This window comes from Diadema antillarum, unplaced genomic scaffold (genome assembly GCF_040938485.1).
Source record: "Diadema antillarum isolate AM-2024a unplaced genomic scaffold, OU_Dant_1.0 scf00000088, whole genome shotgun sequence".
Taxonomy (NCBI): Eukaryota; Metazoa; Echinodermata; class Echinoidea; order Diadematoida; family Diadematidae; genus Diadema; species Diadema antillarum.
In genome coordinates, this window is record NW_027270977.1 from 59,311 (window position 1) to 75,262 (window position 15,952).

At 36.9% G+C, this 15,952-nt stretch overlaps 1 protein-coding gene across 1 annotated transcript in view; it reads left to right on the forward strand.

The window, feature by feature from the left end:
* The first annotated feature begins 14,518 nt into the window (after window positions 1-14,518).
* Window positions 14,519-15,952, forward strand: part of LOC139718072 (uncharacterized) — a 95,205-nt gene continuing 93,771 nt past the window's right edge. Inside the window, exon 1 of the mRNA XM_071629566.1 lies at window positions 14,519-14,914. Within this exon, the coding sequence (XP_071485667.1) occupies window positions 14,519-14,914 (396 nt within the window). The remainder of the gene's footprint in view (window positions 14,915-15,952) is intronic.

A 15,952-nucleotide genomic window follows, 5' to 3' on the forward strand; every position in this document is an offset into this window, starting at 1 on the left:
TTAGATCCGAGCCTGGTTTCCAGACCTATTGTACTGCAACGCAGATACTGGTCATGGCCGGCGGAACCGTGGGGGCTGTGGGGGCTCGGGCCCCCACTCTTTGTGTGCATCATTACAAAGCGCGGTAAGGTTATGTTTTTCCACTGAAGACCTTTTTTTTTGTCAGCTGAACAAAACTGGAAATGGAAGGGGAGAGATATGTTAAAGCTGAGGAGCTTTTTTTTTAATTATTATTTGCTTGTTAGCTCATGAAACCCGGAAGTGGGCCCCCACACTTTTGAAAACGCTCCGCCGGCCCTGCTGGTCGTTAGATCCGAGCCTGGTTTTCAGACCGGCGTCCACCTGATAGTACTTCGCGCAATTGTATATTAACGCCCTCTAACGACGAAAATGTAACCATGAGTTGGCTTGTGACTGGCACCTCAGACAAGACGTCAAGACGTTCGAAAAAGCGAAGCCGCGGAAGGCGTATTTTTGTGGAAGGACTATAGTTCGCAAAGTGTCTGGAAACCAGACAAAGAACATTCGTGCGTATGTCAGTATGACTTAAGTAATGTTAGAGTCATGCAAACATGGCCTTAAGGCAAAACTCGATGCATGAGCAAGACTATATTGACATAAACAAACTGGTTACGAGATCATCACCTATTTTTTTTTTTCAAACTCGTTCAAGGTCTTCTAAAGAGACATGCCAAAATCACTGAATAATATTACTCCATAATTTGAAATCAGGGAACAGACAAGGGGTCAGTAAATCAATAGATCATGATTCTGATCAATAAGCAAATTATTGCCAGTGTATGAAGGTACTGGTTTTCGCCCACGCAGCTTAGAAGACTCGAACGTTTGTCTGCTGTTCAGTTGGAGAAAAAATTCATCCTTTTCCTGAATGAGCCAAACTACTTTGGGAGGGCATCAATGAGCTAGTCTAAGTATAGCAATTCGTTTATATTTTTCTTTCATTGTGGTTAGGTCTTTTATAAGATTGTTTGTTTCACATTATTTTTCCCCTCCGAATGACAGAGACTATCTTCTTCGTTGTTCCTGATATATTATCTTTTTGTTATTTATCATTCCAAATTGTATTTATCTTGTAGAACAATATAAGAAAGTTGGGAATAATGAAATCTCAAACCCGTCCCGGAGGCCAGTGTTGCTGAATTTTCCGTTGATCACTGTAAGATTGTCTGTCTTCGTATGGAGGCATTTTTTAACGATTTTGAAATTAAGAGAAAAAAAAAGCGAACAGACCAACAGAAATATGCAGATAATGTTCACATGTACAAGAGGAGACTGAAGTTCTTTCTATTGCAATCGTATGACTCTACAGTACTGAACTAGCCATTTGGCCTTCTTTCTCACATTCTGACTTACTCACCTTTTCTTCGCTTTGAAGAATAAATTGTAATCTTTTGGATGTCTGCTGCCATCTACGCTTTCGCCCAAAGAGTCAAAGACTTAAATTACTCCTGTTCATACGTCCCTTCATTTCCTTGCTTTTCTCCTTTCAGGCGTTACGATATCACTTTTTTTTTTCTCCACAACTATCATCTGTTTCTCTTGACATGCTTCTGTCGAAGATCGCTGTCTCTGTTGTGCATTTTCGTTTGTTATCTTGTCTTCTGTTTGTTAGTCTTGTCCATTCCGTTTTGTCCCGTACAGCCTTTTCTTCAGAAGTTGTTTTGTTGTCTAGTCGTGTTTCATGTTTGTTCGCGTCTGTTAGTCTTGACCATCCCGTTTTGTCCCGTACAGCCTTTTCTCCAGCAGTTGTTTTGTTGTCTAGTCTTGTTCTATGTTGTTGACGTTTATAAAAGTAAGTGTATTTATCTGTGAATCTAATTTTCAGTGGGCTTCCAGACTTCTTCCTCTTCTTTTTTCTTTTTTCTTTCTCCTTTTGTATTTATGATGCTTCAATTAATCTTCCCATGGATGTTATTTTTCCAGAGGGGCCCACATTCTACAAGCTCTGTCTTTTTAGTGGGTCTCTCCATTTTTCGCACTTTAAGCAAAGTTATACATGTCCTTCATTTCGATCACTTCTGTTTCTTTTCTACTACAATGCATAATAACTATAAGGTCCTCAATTGTTGTACATTCTTTTCAGTACATAATGTTCTGTTTACCTTATTCTCTGTTGTCAAAAGAAGTGTAACTTATATGTCTCGTCGAAAAATGAAATAAACTTTGAAATGAATGAGAGTCTAGAAGGATTTCGGAATATGTGAATGCAAGAGGTATTTCACCGTCGAAGTTTTGACCTAATTACCACATTAATTCAAGTGTGTCGAAATGGCACAAACACTGCTTTAAAGGGGGTACTAGAATTAACCATCTAATTTGCGTAAACAATCTGACTGGTAGATCTACACCTATTTCTTTCTTTGAAAAAAAAAAATCAAACCTATTCTACACCCGAAATTGCAAAATCACAATAATATACAAATAGTCGCCAATTTTATAAAGGAGGGTCCAGGAATTCCATGAAAGGGTGGGGCGCAAAGCAGTTTATTTACTACTTTCGGGTTTAGTCAGCTGACAAGAAAAAAAAAACACACGATGGTTTCTTTCATGCATCTGTTTCTCTCAAACGTAATTACACTTTAATATGCTATCCTGTTTTGATCTCATTAAAAAAAAATGTCATTTCTATACAAACAGGGCATGTTGGCTTTTGGGGCAGGAAAACTGCATCTGTGTGATGCAATATTTATTTGTGTAATCCCTATACTGATGCTTGCCAGGGCATCCACAAGAAAACATGGTATTTGGCAGTATGGATCAATGGAAGACAGCACATACAACACAAAATAGTGGATTGGATGCTTTCCTTATAGTGTTAATTGACTGACCAATCTGGTCACCTGGTCGACGCAAGATCATCTTTTGTTCAAGCATGATTGATGAATGCCATAAATTGTTACATCGGGCAATAAAAGAAGGAAAATATCCACTAATATTGCCCGTTGTCCTTGACGACCAACCAAAATAACAACTATTACACAATTGCCCGGCATAACTACCTTATATGGGCGAAAATATGCATTATGTCGCTTTGTAAACGAGTGGAGTGACTAACCAACTGAGAGAGAAAAAAAAATCGGAAGGATATTGTTGTACACCCAGTACCAATGTGCACATCTCTGCTAACTCCAAAGTGGCTTGTGCACACAAATTATCATTGAATGGGCGGGTGACGGGTGTTCAGGACAAGCGCCATCTGACGACGAAACGCAAACAGCAGCTGAATGATAAATGACACAGAACTCTTACACACATGTAATATTGTGTGCAGAGTTCTGTGATTAAACAGGAAATTCAGTTCAAACGTAAGTTAGTCTGACAAAAAAAAAGAGTAAAATATTACGAGTCCAACGGTATAAATTTTATCAAAATCGGATGAAAAATAAGGAAGTTATGACATTTGGAAGTTTCGCTATTTCGGGGGGAGGGGAAACAGTTCTTGAACAGTCAATATGAATATGCAAATAGCAAAGTGAGCATAATTATCATTCGCTCACAACTTACCCTATAGTTTGTCCATAAAATTGTGAAATTTCCAGCTTTTCATTAAAACACAATTATTCCAGAGGCTCAAATCCGTATATATCTAAGTGATCACTATTCTGAAATTATTCAACCAGGAATAACATCATGTTACAGACTTCAATGACATAAACATTTAATTTTCTTTTTGTGTGTGTATACACGATCAATGGAAAATTGTGATGGTATGACATGGTTAGCTCACTCATTTGCATATTTATACCCACTGTACAATAACTGTTTTGGAGAAATTATAAAAACTTCGATATTTCATAACTTCCATATTTTTCATCCGATTTCAGTCAAGTTTTGACTGCTGACCTCTTTTTTTTTGTCAGACTAACTTATATTAATTAGACTGGATTTTTAATGGCTTCACACTTCAAGGCTGTCTGACGTAGCACTGATGGGCAACAAGAAGGACGAGTTTTGATATCAGGCTGTGATTTCATGCTGACAGAATCATTTTTTTTTTTGTAAAGATAAACTATTTTTTTTTGTCAGAGATAGAGAAGGAGAGAAAGAAGCAAAAGACCCAAGTCAAAATGACCGTGATTACTATCCTGACATGAAATGAAGGACCTACCATTTCAAAATTTACCAACGATCTCTATTTAAAGAAAGATGAGACACCGTTATTGACGAATTCACTGATGTCTTATATTGCCATCTCATTTTGGGTCCTATACTTGCACATCTATACACCCCTACACCCATCCATCCAATTATGTTCGCATCTACATTATATCAAAATATTTCATCTATCTTTTATACAAGACCAGTATATTTTTCTATACTATGTGCACATTAAAACAAAAAATGAAGTGGATGGATGAATAATATACACATACAATTCATGATAATATTAGTGTATACTTACTTAAGTCTACAATCAACGCAAGGAAATTGTCTTCTGACTCAAAATTTTTTAGTTTTAACAACATTTTCAAAGTCATTATTTCCATTATTGTCATGATCAGAATAATTTTACTTATCTCAAAAATCCGTTGACTGTGTATACTTGCCTTATTCCTTTGAAGAAAGTCATAACAAAAAACCTCTCCGGAGGAAGAAAATGCATTCATTCAACATGTTACGGCATGAAAACCAGTCGTATAAATGCAATGCTCATGATGTTTGCTGAACTACAAAAGTTTGAAGTTAGAACCTAAATCCAGATAACTATTGTAGTTTTGTCATACATCAGGTATACCGGTATGAGTATGCTGGTTATCATTCTATGACCATGACCTTATGATGGTGCTAAAGCTTTATGACTGGGGTAAAAAGAAAAAGAAAAGAAAAGAAAAAAAAGCCGAGTTGTGTAATGTGACAAGGCAACACAAAGCCAACAAAAACTCGTGCACCTTGATTTTACGTGAGGACTCAAAATAGGTGAATGGATCAGTTAATCTTCAGCATTCGTATTTTCTTTAAAGTCAATATATAGAGCAATTCTCCTTCTACATAATCCTTCAATTGGGATATCATAAAAGAAATGGGAAATTGTGTTTCTTTTTCAGTTTTTCTAGAACCTTTTTTTTTTTTTAGAATAGCATGAATACGGAGGCCCCTTTTCATTTCTTAAAAACCCATTACGCATTACTCACTGTCAACTCATTACTCACTGTGTATTTTCTGAGGGTCCCATATCGTATAAATTTTGCTTCTTAGTGGGACCCTCCATTTCCATTCTCATCCGTATAGTTAACTTGTATTACATGCTTTATGTATATTTAAAAAATATAATTGTGTGATTTTTTTTTTCATCTGTTACTCATTCATTTGTACTTTGTGAAATTACATTCTGCAATTATTACAAATATCTTGGCATATACATTGTCTATAATTTCTTATTTTGATGGAAGTGAAAATAAATTTGAATCTTGAATCTTGAAACTCTAATAACATTTTAACAGAATAGTTCTAATACCAAGTTGGTATCATATCAGTAATTAATATAATATAAGGCCTACTTGATGAGTGTGGAAATATTTTCAGCTTATATTAATTTTGATCATCTCTCTTCTGTGGTTACCGCAGAGTAGTACTTTCTATTTTTGTACCATTTACTGAACAAAGCACGACATGGTGAGATTATTCTAAAAGTACTTGAATAGTAACAGACCTAATTAAATAGACTTCAAAACCTCTTTCCTCAATAACACTTTTCCAGAATATGCATTTCCTTTCCAATGTTACATGGTCAATTACAGGAAAGCCCATTTTGTATTGAACTAGGCCTATATATGCACTTCCAGAACCTGTCCTTAACTAAAAATTCATATCTAACTTCTTGGTGTTTTTGTTTTTTTTTTACTACAGGGTATCACAATAATATTATAACCTTTCTTTCACGTCTCAGAGTATTTTGCTGTCATAATGTGCTGCACACTCACAGGCAAAACTCGTTAACACTTTAAAACAATTGTACAGATCTGTTTATGGATTTTTTAAAGTGTTAATATAATCTCCTTCAGTTATAAGGGGGGGGGGAGCTTTAAGTATGCCTAACAATAGTTTATTTATATAAGAACATATATAGGAATGCACATGACTCCTTTCATAACCCATAAGATAAGCTTTTCTTCGGTTTTTTTAGAGCCCCCCCCCCCCCCGTTTTATCCTATGGACTCATATAGTAAATGATTCAGTATTTAGAAATCGAAAAGGTCATAGGAGCAGGGAATCTTACCTCCCTGATAGGAGCGAGGGAGTCCTGGGCTTGCTTCCTGGCTGCTTCGGCAGCCGACAACTATACAGCAGGAAACGCGCTGGGATCAGATAACGGATGTTCGTATCTTGTGTAGATTTCACCCTATACAGGGGTTATAAATGAAACTCCGTCACAATTATCAGTCGCCGTTGAATTCAATACTACCGTTGCGTTCTCACCCAATCAGAGTGATACACAAAGTTGTAATGTAGTTGAGTAGCCTATATCAGATTGTGTATACTTTTTGTTATTTTTTTAAACCTAGAACTTACAACGACGAAATTAATTTTCTGCTTATAGTCCAGTCAAAATATGAAATGACCCACAACTAATTGCAACAGAAACGATTCCACTTGCATTTGACCCGGAAGAGCTATCAAAATAACATATTAAAAGTTCCCTAAAATTCGAGTGGTGGATCAGTGTCTAATTTGCATAAATTCAAAATGGCCGCCATACAACCTATTTATGCCTATATCTGGGGATATGTAACCCACAGAAAGTAAATTCCGGTGTCTAATCCTATGTTTTTTAGGTCAAGGAATACAATTATGTTATGTATAGCAACTTTCAAACATCCTTTTATATAGTTTTTGCATATATTTGCATATAATTACATGCAAAATGGCCGCCATATTGCCTGCGCAAGCCCGTATCTTCGTATATCATTAATGTAGTACACTCAGGAATAAGTCGCTATATATCTGGACATAAAACCGCAGAAAATAGATTCTGGTGTCTAAACCTATAGATGTTTTTTAGGTCAGGGAATACAATTATGATATAAGCAGTAACTTTCAAACTTCCCTTTATACATTTTTTTTTTTTGCATATACATGTATTTGCATTCAATTAAATGCAAAATGACCGCCGTAGTGCCACTACAGGCTTATATTTCTATCTGTAAAAGGTACCTAGTGATGGTGTCTGTGGTCTTAATTTTACTACTGAGAATCACTGATGTAGAATACGTTCCACTCAGCAATAGTTACCTATATTTCACTAAAAATTTGCATATATTTATACATAAATCTATTCAAATTACTACCGTGAATATGATTTCAGATATACGAATACAAGCTGCAGAACGTTAATTGTACTGTAATGTCTCATCCAAGATATCAGGGGAAAATTGTTATAATACCATTTAAAACATTGATGATTATCCTACACCTAGTGTGTATATTCTTGCATTTATCAAAAGTATTGTATTACATTGTACTCACATTTTCTTGAGATACAGCCTCAAAACAGAAAACAACTGTAAGTAGCATCGAATAGAACATATCTTTATTAACTATAAATTCAACTTATCTTCCAAAGTGTGCTCAATAGGTACACAAATATTAAAGTCTAAAATTAGGTAGTAGGAATCGTTAAAATATTTAATGATTGCATGATATCTAATGTATTATGTTTTGTAATTTGCCCTCATGTTTACTGCTTATTACTTGTGTCTATGTTGCAATTCTTTATTTCTTCTCTCTTTTTTTGCCAAAGGGGGGGGGGGCATGTCATCAAGTTCATGATTATCCATAAGCTACTCTACAAAAGTTTAATGAGTTTGGACATATCTCATATAGCTTTCAAAGTGTGCTTACGGTACACAAAAATTGGTCTTAAATCATTCAGCAGGTTTTTTTTTTTCAAACATCTTTTTTCTTACCTGCGATGATTTACATCCATGTTTAGTTGATACTTGTGTCCTTTGTTGCAAAACTTTTGGTAAAGGCATGTTTATCAATGAGCAACATATGACCGTGATGATTTGTATGGAAGTGGATTTTGTCATATTTTTGCACGGTTTCACCCAGTGACTCACTGAAAATGTAAAACATTGTGATTTACAGCCAGATACAAAGAAAAAAAAAAGGAAATGCCTTAACATTTCTATTACTAGTACTCTGGATTCATCAGTCGATCAATACAAACAGCATCCTTCTCATTGGCTTCAAGCTCATACAACACATATAAATTCTTATAAGTCTTACTTTCACCATTTTTCGTATTGTATCTGCAGCTTTATTAAAAGAAATGTTTCCTATTGCATTGAGGCTTCGCACTAATAACATTTTCACCAACACACAGTTGTTGTTTTTTAGAAATGCGAGCAGCATGAAGGCTGAATTCAATTTTGCTGGCGAAAAAGCAGTCTTAAGTCAGATAAAAAAACAAAATACATAACATCATTTTCTGTTCCTAACCCTTCCAAAAGGTCCCTTCCCTCCAGCTTTTCTTCAAGTTAAACAGTGGAAGGGAAATGACATACAATCATTGGAATTGGGACGATTTGAGGAAGATGTTTAATCAAAAATATGTTCTGATCACTACAGACAAAGTGCAGCTATTAAGAACTCCTGAAGAAAGTCTGATGCAACTGCAAGACAGGATGTTAGCAACTGGCAGTGTATAGTTGCAGGGCAAGCAGATTTGACTGCACACAACCCATACCAGTGTCAGATGCGGGCCATTATATATCAGACACTTGTAATGTTGTATTTCTAAAATATGTGAGGAGTGAGATTATGCTGTTCTAATTGGTGACTAGGAATAAGAAGCATTCTCGAAAGGCATCGACACAGTTTACAACAAACGTGAGACTTACCACGCTTCAGTATGAAATGGAGCCGAGATCCTGTTTGCTTTAAATTAATCAACTGCAATTTCACACCATCCTAGTCCAGAATTTGTGGTAAACACATAAAACACTGTGAGTGTAAGCTATAGTTTTGTATACTCGTGTTTCACTTTTATCATTGATCTCTATTTTGAGAGATCACATTACATACCTTAGTATCTGTATTATCACAAGCTAGAAAATGAAAATGATGTACAGGAAACGAAAGTTTTCTTGAAATCAAGTGACTTTGATCCATTAGATTTTAAACTCATCTTAGCCAAAGGTTCAAGACAGCAAAAAAGATTCAAGCTAATATTGCAAATAGCCATCATTTATATTCTACTTTCCGGTCGTCGGTCATGCATACATTTTCAAAAACCATTTCCAGGTTCTCTTTAAAAAAACCCATGTACTGACAGATTTTCAACAAACTAGGCAAATGCCATTCCAAGGATGATAGACTTTCAAGGTGTTCAAATAGACACCATATTCCGAAAGGTCCCAGAACCCCAAAATTAAGGAATCTATTATAAAAAAAAACTCCCGTCACACACACACACCCTCACACACACACACACACACACACACACACACACACACACACACACACACACACACACACACAAGTAGAACCAAGTGTAACAGATCTAGGGATAATGTACAAAGTTGAATATCTTGGAGATTGCATATAGATTTAAGTTTGCTTTCACAATTTAACTTGTTTTCGAAATATTACACATTATATATATATATATATATATATATATATATATATATATATATATATTGACAGCAAATCTTGCACATATAGACGTGGCTGTTGTTGGGTAGCACCCCTTTAATCATCGAGCTTTCGGGCGAAAAGCCCCTCTTCAGGATTGTGTTGGTGCTGAGTGTGGTCTTCTAAGTGTTGTCTGTACACAGACAACACTACAAGACCACACTCAGCACCAACACTACTTCCAGATAGAGATATAAGCCTGTAGAGGAATTATGGCGGCCATTTTGCATTTATTGAATGCAAATATATGCACAAAAAAATGTATAAAGGGAAGCTTGAAAGTTACTGCTAATATCATAATTGTATTCCCTGACCTAAAAAAAAACATAGGTTTAGACACCAGAATATATTTTTTGTGGGTTTTATGTCCAGATATATAGCGACTTATTCCTGAGTGTACTACATTAATGGTATGAAGATACGGGCTTGCACAGGCAATATGGCGGCCATTTTGCATGTAATTATATGCAAATATATGCAAAAACTATATAAAGGGATGCTTGAAAGTTGCTACAGATAACATAATTGTATTCCTTGACCTAAAAAACATAGGTTTAGACACCGGAATTTACTTTCTATTGGTTACGTATCCCGAGATATAGGCATAAACAGGTTGTATGGCGGCCATTTTGAATTTATGCAAATTAGACACTGATCCACCACTCGAATTTTAGGGAACTTTTAATATGTTATTTTGATAGCTCTTCCGGGTCAAATGCAAGTGGAATCGTTTCTGTTGCAATTAGTTGTGGGTTAACCCACTTTTTGTCGTATTTTGACTGGACTATTATTTCTGTTTCGTGACTAACTGCATGTGGTATCCATTCAGAATTTCTCTCTCTACCTCTCCCTCTCATTCCCTCTCTCTCCCGTTTTCTCTCACACACACGCACAGACAGACAGACAGACAGAAACACACACACACATACACACACACACGACGAAAATAGCTACACACCACGCCAAATACACAACACAAAACATATTAATGTACGCACGTTATTCGCATGCACATCCACCACACACATGAAGCCACTCAAAACTCAAACACGCGCGCACACACACAATCACTCACACACACACATGCCAAAACAACGTATGGGGCTTTTATTACATCAACCCATCAAGCAAATGACAGCCAGATATATAGGCCTATAGAAATGATTACAAAATATGCTTTACCCTCTTTAGTAATATCTGAATACATCATTGTAAAATATTTTGTTCATAATCATAAGGGCAAGGACGATGATGGGTCATAGACAGTAGAATTCTGTCGCCTTTATCGAAAACGTCTCTCTTTGTTAATGAGTTGATGATTTAAAAAAAATGCTTACTGATACTTCACTGGACTTTCATCAAACGTAATGATATCGAAATGGAGGTTTGAAACAAGACTAAACAAGACTAACTGCAGCACATTATCAGATATCATAAATTCCCTTGCGTTTTTTCAGAGAGTACACAAAGGAAACGGCTGAAAAGAGAATACCGAGTACTCGCTTTGATGCAAATCATTGTGAATGTAGGGGCCCATGTTTGAGTTTTATGTTCATTCTCAGTTTTCGAGCAGGCAATTACTGACATGCCCACAAGCCACCGGGCATATGCATTGTATGTACAATTATGGGACTATCAAAGGACCGAGGACAGAGGATATAAAGTGTACTGTCAAAGAGATGGGCGATGTTGGCTATTCTGAAGGTTTGTTGATCCGAAAATGAAAAGGAGTCCGTTAATCCCAACATTTTGTGGCCCGATTCCGAAGGTTTGATTGTATTGCAAAGGTTCGTTAATCCGAAGATGAATTTTACACGGTTCGAAATTCCCAAGGTTCGTTAAACCGTAAATGAAATAAGGTTTGTTATTCCGAAGGTTCTTAAACCGAAAATGAAATAAGGTTCGTTGTTCCCAGGGTTCGTTAATCAGAAAATGGACATGGAGGTGCGTACTTTCCAAGAAATATATTTTCAACTTTCTACCTTTCCCAGTGTCGCATTATAGGAGCACCTTTACGGGTGCAATTTTTCACTTTTCAGAACAGTTTTCACCTTTCTGTCTGAAAGGTGCAAAGCTACACCCTTAAAAGTTCTTCTCCCATTGTGACACTAGTAAAGATGCTCCCAGTCCTATGGCAAAAGGTGCAAAGTTGAACCTTATTTTATACATTGAATCATTAAAGCAATAAAGCTCATTCTTGGATACAACATGATTCGTTTAACACTATCATAACATGAGCAGTATCGTTGTAATGAGTTACCTAATACAGTAACACTTCGTAGATTTTTAACAGCCCTGCACTTTCATGTATAGACAAAATCAATATTTTCTTTGCCGAATATATAGGCACACAATATCATAATAAACATTATTTCGTCATCAAAAGTCACAACCAAGATGGATTAACATGGGAGCTTTCACATACTTTAAACGTATATAGTTTACCATTGAGAGCAGTGATTAAAAAAATGTTCAAGTTATCACATAAGTGTAGGTTTCCGTTGTATCACAAAACATCCTATCATAAACTTCGCAAAAAAACCTAAATTTTATGAAGATATCACTATCTTTTGTTATAACTATTGTTCTCATTTTGTATAATTAACAATACTTAATATCGATTATAATGTTTAACATTTTATATATATATTTTTTTTTACCCCTATCTCACATTTTAGAACTATTTTGAAGCACTAAAGCTAGGTTTTTGTTTCATCTAGGAATTGTATACAATGCCTTTAACATTCCTGCATTTTTATGCAGCCAAAATATTTATATTTTCTTTACCGTTTAGTCACACAATATCATGTAACATTTTTGCTATCAAAAGCCACTGCAGGAGCACTTTACTTGAAGCTTTCAGTTCCCTGCACTTTTTTATGCATCCATAATATTTTGTCACTTCTTTGCCGTTGACATGACATTGTTATCAGATTAATGCTACCATTGAGATCAGCCAACTTAATTTACAGCTCACATTGTTCTTTTAACATCCCCTGCACTGTCATGTAGCCAAAATATTTGTTTTTCTTTTTGAAATTTTGAAATTTTTGTGATTGATATCTTTGCCCTTGTGGTCACAGCATCTCACCATCTGTTACAAGAAACCGGCATCAAAGTCAAGCAATCGATCTTAATTTTGTATTACTCCCCCCAACAAAAAACCACAACAACAAACATACAAATATGCTCTTCAAGATTGTGTTGCTATAGTATGTTCTATGATTGATTCTGTTTACATGTAGGCATAATCATTCAGGATTATACGAAGCAGTTATCTTTCATAAGTTGGTTTTCACGAATCACACTTGTTCGGGGGATAATCAATTAATGCAGACATAGACCAAAAGAAAACAAAAAGAACGTGGAAATTTGAAATTTACATGGAGTGAAAACTCCTGTAATCACTTTAGTGTGCACTGGTTTTAACGTTAAAATGCTACTCGCATGCGCATAAACGAAGTGAAAAAAAAAAGTTGAAGCAGTTCGGTATAGTTTTGGTTGAGATGTGGCTTCAGGTTTCCGACTTTTTGTGAGATAACAAGAAACCAGTTAAGAAATATATGAAAAAGCACACAATTTAAAGAGGAATTCAGAGTTTCTTTGATGAAAATTGGGAGTTATCAAATATCATATTGGAGTAACAAAGAGGTCCCAATTAAAGGTGGATTCCACGTTTTATATTGACCAATAATTTTACTTTGTTTTTTTTTTAATATTTCAGCCACTTCAAAGCCGATTTTCATCAAATAAACTTTAAGTTACTGTTAGAAATTGTATACTCTTTCGTAAGTGGTTTCTTGTTTTCTCGTAAAAGAAATTAAAATCTGAGTCTCCCATCTCAACCAAAACTATACCATCCCTTTAATTTCTCATATCCACATTTTCACACCACCCCTGACAAACAGTCCCTTGAACTCACATGCTTTTATCTCTCTTATATATATATATATATATATATATATATATATATATATATATATATATATCTTTCTATATCTCTATCTCTGTGTGTGTGTGCTCAATCATGGATTTAGTAGCTTCATGACCCAACAAGCAGACAGACAGACACTCGACCTAGACACAGACAGAGGCACACATACACACACACTAAAAAACCCCCCCACACACTCACATTGTACGAAGCATTCACTCACTCAATAGGCCTAAAGCATGTATCCCCCCCCCAAAAAAAAAACAACAAAATCTAACCCAGCCTGCATTTTTACCAACAGACATCCACTCAACTTTAATTTACACCACACTCATATTTCTAGGGCCTACCTGGGTCGTACCTCCTTGCTCATACACACAAAAACACACACAACACACTCATAGCACAAACAACACATTTGTCATTTCACACACACATTCACACACACATCTACATACACATGTACATTCTTGTCCAACTAGCAGGTAAAACTTTAGCTGTTTGATACCCCATGCACATACCATTCGTAGTATTAGCCACGCACAGTCAATGGCCACCCATGGTTTGTGTATCATGTCAACAAACGCATCGGTGATTGCGAAATTGCAACGCACACTCACTGGTAAATGCCTTTCTGCATCAGTGTGCGCCATTCGCATCTCAAACGACCCTGGTCCCTGGTGGTGGAAGAGCTAGGGCAAGTACCACTACTTGTTATACATAACGAACGTACACATCATATCGCAACCGCTTCGCCCACCATCGGCATACTTCTACTGTCAATTGGGGTAAGGTGTATAAACTTTTCGGTGTCGGATTTCTCTAATGACAACTATTGAATAGTGAGTGCATGCAATAAGACATAACCATGATTGCCATTCGTCGAATGTTTCCACTGGATTTGAGAGAACATTCCTGACCACAATGATTTGTCGAGAAACATGCGTGCTATTTTCGATCTTGCTTGGATGTACGGGATGCCTCACCGGTGTGACTGGTTACGCCATCCCGAACCTACCAGGGGTGGGCAACCCTGGCGCCAAGGAAATGGGGCCGCGCCACTCCGTGAATGGCGAGGTTGACTCAGGGCCGCGGCCGAGCGCGACTCGGAAGTTCGCCCGTGAAGTTCCCGTGCCCGTCTCGGCGCTCTCCGATGCGACGCGCTCGAGGGCTTCGCCTAGCAACCGCCGAGATGGTTATGGGAGGCCCCGCAAAAGAGACATTTTTATGGATTTTTACGAAGCCAAAGGAAGAAGATCAGCTCCGTTTGTGCAAGATACTTTTATCGACGACAAGCATGATAAATTGGAGCCAAAGTCGGTACGTGCATGGTAGACTGATCTTAGGCAAATGTTCATTGAGTTCATGCAATTTGTATCAAAGTCAAAGAGAATCAAACTTTGTTATAGATTCAAACAAATTAAGATTTATCGATCCTGAAGAATACCAACCCGCCCCCCAAAAGGGAGGGAAAAGTGGGAATTGGAAACAAAAGGAAACTATCTAGCTACATTGTAGATAGCTGTAAGCAAACTTTGAACTGCACATTGATGTGCAAAAGGAGAGTCTATTAAAATAGGCCTAGGTCTAGTCTATACCATGTTTAAAGAAATGTTAGCAGTTAAACTTGTGACATGGGAATTTCATTGTATAATGAAGGTCATGCATCAAGAGAAAAAGATGTTTTGCAACCATTATAATATGACTTGAGCATTAAATTTTGTAGTCAGTTCCAGATTTTGTACCTTGTTCAAGATGTAAACAATTTGGCTTTATTTTTTCTCATGGACTTTACTGATGCTGCACAACCACTTCATTTTGTTTATTTGATTTGATATTTGTAACATGCATTATCACTGTTTTTGGCTGCCCATGACCTTTCTTCTCTTTCTTTTTTTTTTCTTAATGGGGGGGGGGGGGTAGGATAGAGGACCACAGGTCTATTTTCTTGAGCAAGTCTCCAGTTTACCAGGGAGGTGAGACACCTCCCTGAGTTTACCAAGTGATGCATGATGGTGTAATGCTCTTCATACCAGTGACAGACTTGGAAAGGTGATGGTGGTGGTGGTGGTGGTGGTGGGGGGGGGGGGTAGGAGGGGGTAGGCAGTTTCACCTCTCCGTGGGCTCCTTTTTCTTTTCTTTTTTCTTTGTGCATTTTATTATTATTACTGTTTTGGGGGGAGGGGGTGTTAGGGGGTTAAACCCCCTCCCTTCCCCCCTTGGTTGCCTGTTTTGTCGGGGGGGGGGGGGGGATTGTCAGTGGATTTGGGAAGAGAAGTGACAGCAAAAAAAAAATGTGAAGACTTTTTTCTTTTTTGATCATCGTTACCCCTCGGTGCCCTGGCCCCCGTCACTGGT